Source organism: Acanthisitta chloris, unplaced genomic scaffold (genome assembly GCF_000695815.1).
Source record: "Acanthisitta chloris isolate BGI_N310 unplaced genomic scaffold, ASM69581v1 scaffold18741, whole genome shotgun sequence".
NCBI classification, from domain to species: domain Eukaryota; kingdom Metazoa; phylum Chordata; class Aves; order Passeriformes; family Acanthisittidae; genus Acanthisitta; species Acanthisitta chloris.
Window position 1 is genome coordinate 7,501 of NW_008656762.1, and position 2,500 is coordinate 10,000.

The following is a 2,500-nucleotide window of genomic DNA, read 5'->3' on the forward strand; positions in this document are numbered from 1 at the left end:
GCTATGAATGTATTGTCAGGAGGTTCCTGGTGGAAATGGCTGCATGTTTACATGGACCTTTAGACGGAGGGTGGTAACAATATTCATAGATAAATATGAGCATATCTACCTAATCATACACATTGGAAGGCAAGAAGCACCTACATCAACCCAGAGGTTGCAATGCTGTCAGCCAGGGCCCTATGGGTGAGGATATTGATGGCTCCAGTTCTTCTGGAGCTAAAACCTTGTTCTGCTGGAGCTCAACCTGCAGGAGCAAAAACCCCTGAGCGAAACACTCTGCACTTGAAAAATCTTCCCGTCTGCCTCCAATTATTGTGACAGTGAATATCTGATATGAGTTGCTGGCACGCTCACAAATTAAAAGAGAAACCTAATGATATTGCTTATGTTCATGCTGAGCATTAAAAGGTAACGTCTAAAAGGTTTTATTGTGTTAATAAAACTCAGAGGTGGTCAAGACTTGATGCACGCAGGAACAGAATGCAAAATAATCAGTCATAATGTTACGACTTCATTTTTCATTCGTGTTTTCAAGTTTGCCTTGAAAATCAGAGATTGTGCTGAAGGAAAAGAGACAATATTATATCAAAGAAAAAGGGAAAATTATAGGCATGACTTATCTTTAATGTTTTACATCAAAATGAAATTTCTGTGATACATGTCATGTGCATAAACAACACAGGCAGCTTTTGTCTTTGTTGAATTTAAATGAAAAGTCCCTCTAGATATTAATATGTGGACTTCATTTGTTAGCCTGCTAAGTCAGGGACTTATAACAAAAGCTTTGTAAACAAAAGATTAAACTGAATCGAGCTTTAGAAAATGAAAGGAAAACAAGAGTCAAATAATCACAGATCAGAGTGGGGCTGCTTAGATTGAAATCACTACAAGCTACTGGAGTGGAAAATGTTTAATTGAACTATTTCATTACGCAGGAAGTTTATGTCCCTCTTGTAGAATCCAAAATATTTGTATCAGAAAATCCATTCTCCTCCTTTAAAATACTCCCCTGCAAGTATCAGGTGTGATCTTAAAAACTGTCTATTAGCTTAATGGCAAAGAATTAATGCGGGAAAAGGGTCAAACCTAAGAGCACAAGTCGCTTGATTTTGCAGCTGGATGTACCTACCCAAGAAGTTGGTCACCAGTCAGAGTCCCTGGTGCTGTTTCACATGTGGCAGGCAGTGTATGGCAGTGTGAGAAGCACATGTTTTATTCAAACAAAAGAATATTTTTGGCTCTCCACTCACCTTTGGTAACCTTTCGGGATCACCTGGATGTCGTGGGATAACTTTCTGCAACCTCTGAAATCCGTAATCTATGGTCGGTTCGTTCAGCGCTGGAACGGAAACACAGGAGGAGATTTCAGGGGTGTCTTTGAATACAGATCCACAACCCAGCAACTGTTTGGGAGCACAAACCCACACCCAGTGTGCAATTTTTCTCCTCAGGCCTTATCCCAGCCACAAACCTTCTTTTACGACCTGTCCTGAGGAAGAGGTTTTTCTATTTTTCCCCCCTTTGCAAAGCAATGATTACTCTATTTATAATTAGACTGGAAAATAGTCAAAGGGTTATCCAATATATTGCAGAAATAATAGCACAGTAACAAAGTTACAGGTCTTGGGGCCATATATAGCAATCACTGCAGTCATGATATGATGTCTGCATCACGGGCTGCTTTCTATACTGGCTGTGGATTTATGGGAAACTGGCAATTATGACATATGTCCAGCTATTGCTAGCTTCAGATTTATCCCTGTGGTCCTTTTTTGTCTAGCATATTGCCTGAGCACAAACCAGGCAGGAGGAGCACTTAATCTTGCAAAGCTTTAATAATCTGTGAATGGCTGACTACAAACTGATGTAGAGCACTATCATTCTACAGCTGCAATCCACTAGCCTCATGAAATTGCAGGCCACAAATAGTAATTAATCTTTTTATCCCTCAAATTGTAATTTTGACTATGAACTGTGCTTGGTCATAAATCAGCAGCACATGCTGCTGTGTACAGTGCATGAATCATGATCCTGACTCAGTTAGACTGCACACATTGTGTTTAACAAGCTTTATAAGGAGTCATAGGGCTTTATTATAGCTCTGCCTGACTCAAACAAAAACTGAGCCTGGAGGCCCAACGACCAGAGTTAAGATGAAAATACTTATTAGAGTATATTACTTCTTGATGTAGATATCGTTTTCAGCAGACTAACTCCGCAGTGCATGGCGCTACATAAATCAATGGGTTTTCTGAGACTAATAAGAACTGCCTCCATCTATTCATTACTCAGCCTGCAATTTAGGCCATCACTCATTAGTCAGCATGTAATTTGATGATTAACACCGTACAACTCAGCAGGTTTGCTGAGCACGAGTGGACACAAAGGCTACAACTTACTCAGGGAGAGGGACATGCCGCGGCGGAAAACATTCCCGGGAATAATTGGCCGACATTATTATCAAGTGGTGCCATTATTTGTGTAAACACGCTCGTGA

The 2,500-nt window shown here is 40.4% G+C and overlaps 1 protein-coding gene across 1 annotated transcript in view; it reads right to left on the reverse strand.

Moving 5' to 3' along the window:
- LOC103811487 (transcription factor COE3) overlaps positions 1 to 2,500 on the reverse strand; it is a gene marked incomplete at its 3' end in the record, with an annotated part of 36,173 nt that overhangs the window by 7,104 nt on the left and 26,569 nt on the right. Inside the window, exon 5 of the mRNA XM_009084462.1 lies at positions 1,254 to 1,342. Within this exon, the coding sequence (XP_009082710.1) occupies positions 1,254 to 1,342 (89 nt within the window). The remainder of the gene's footprint in view (positions 1 to 1,253; positions 1,343 to 2,500) is intronic.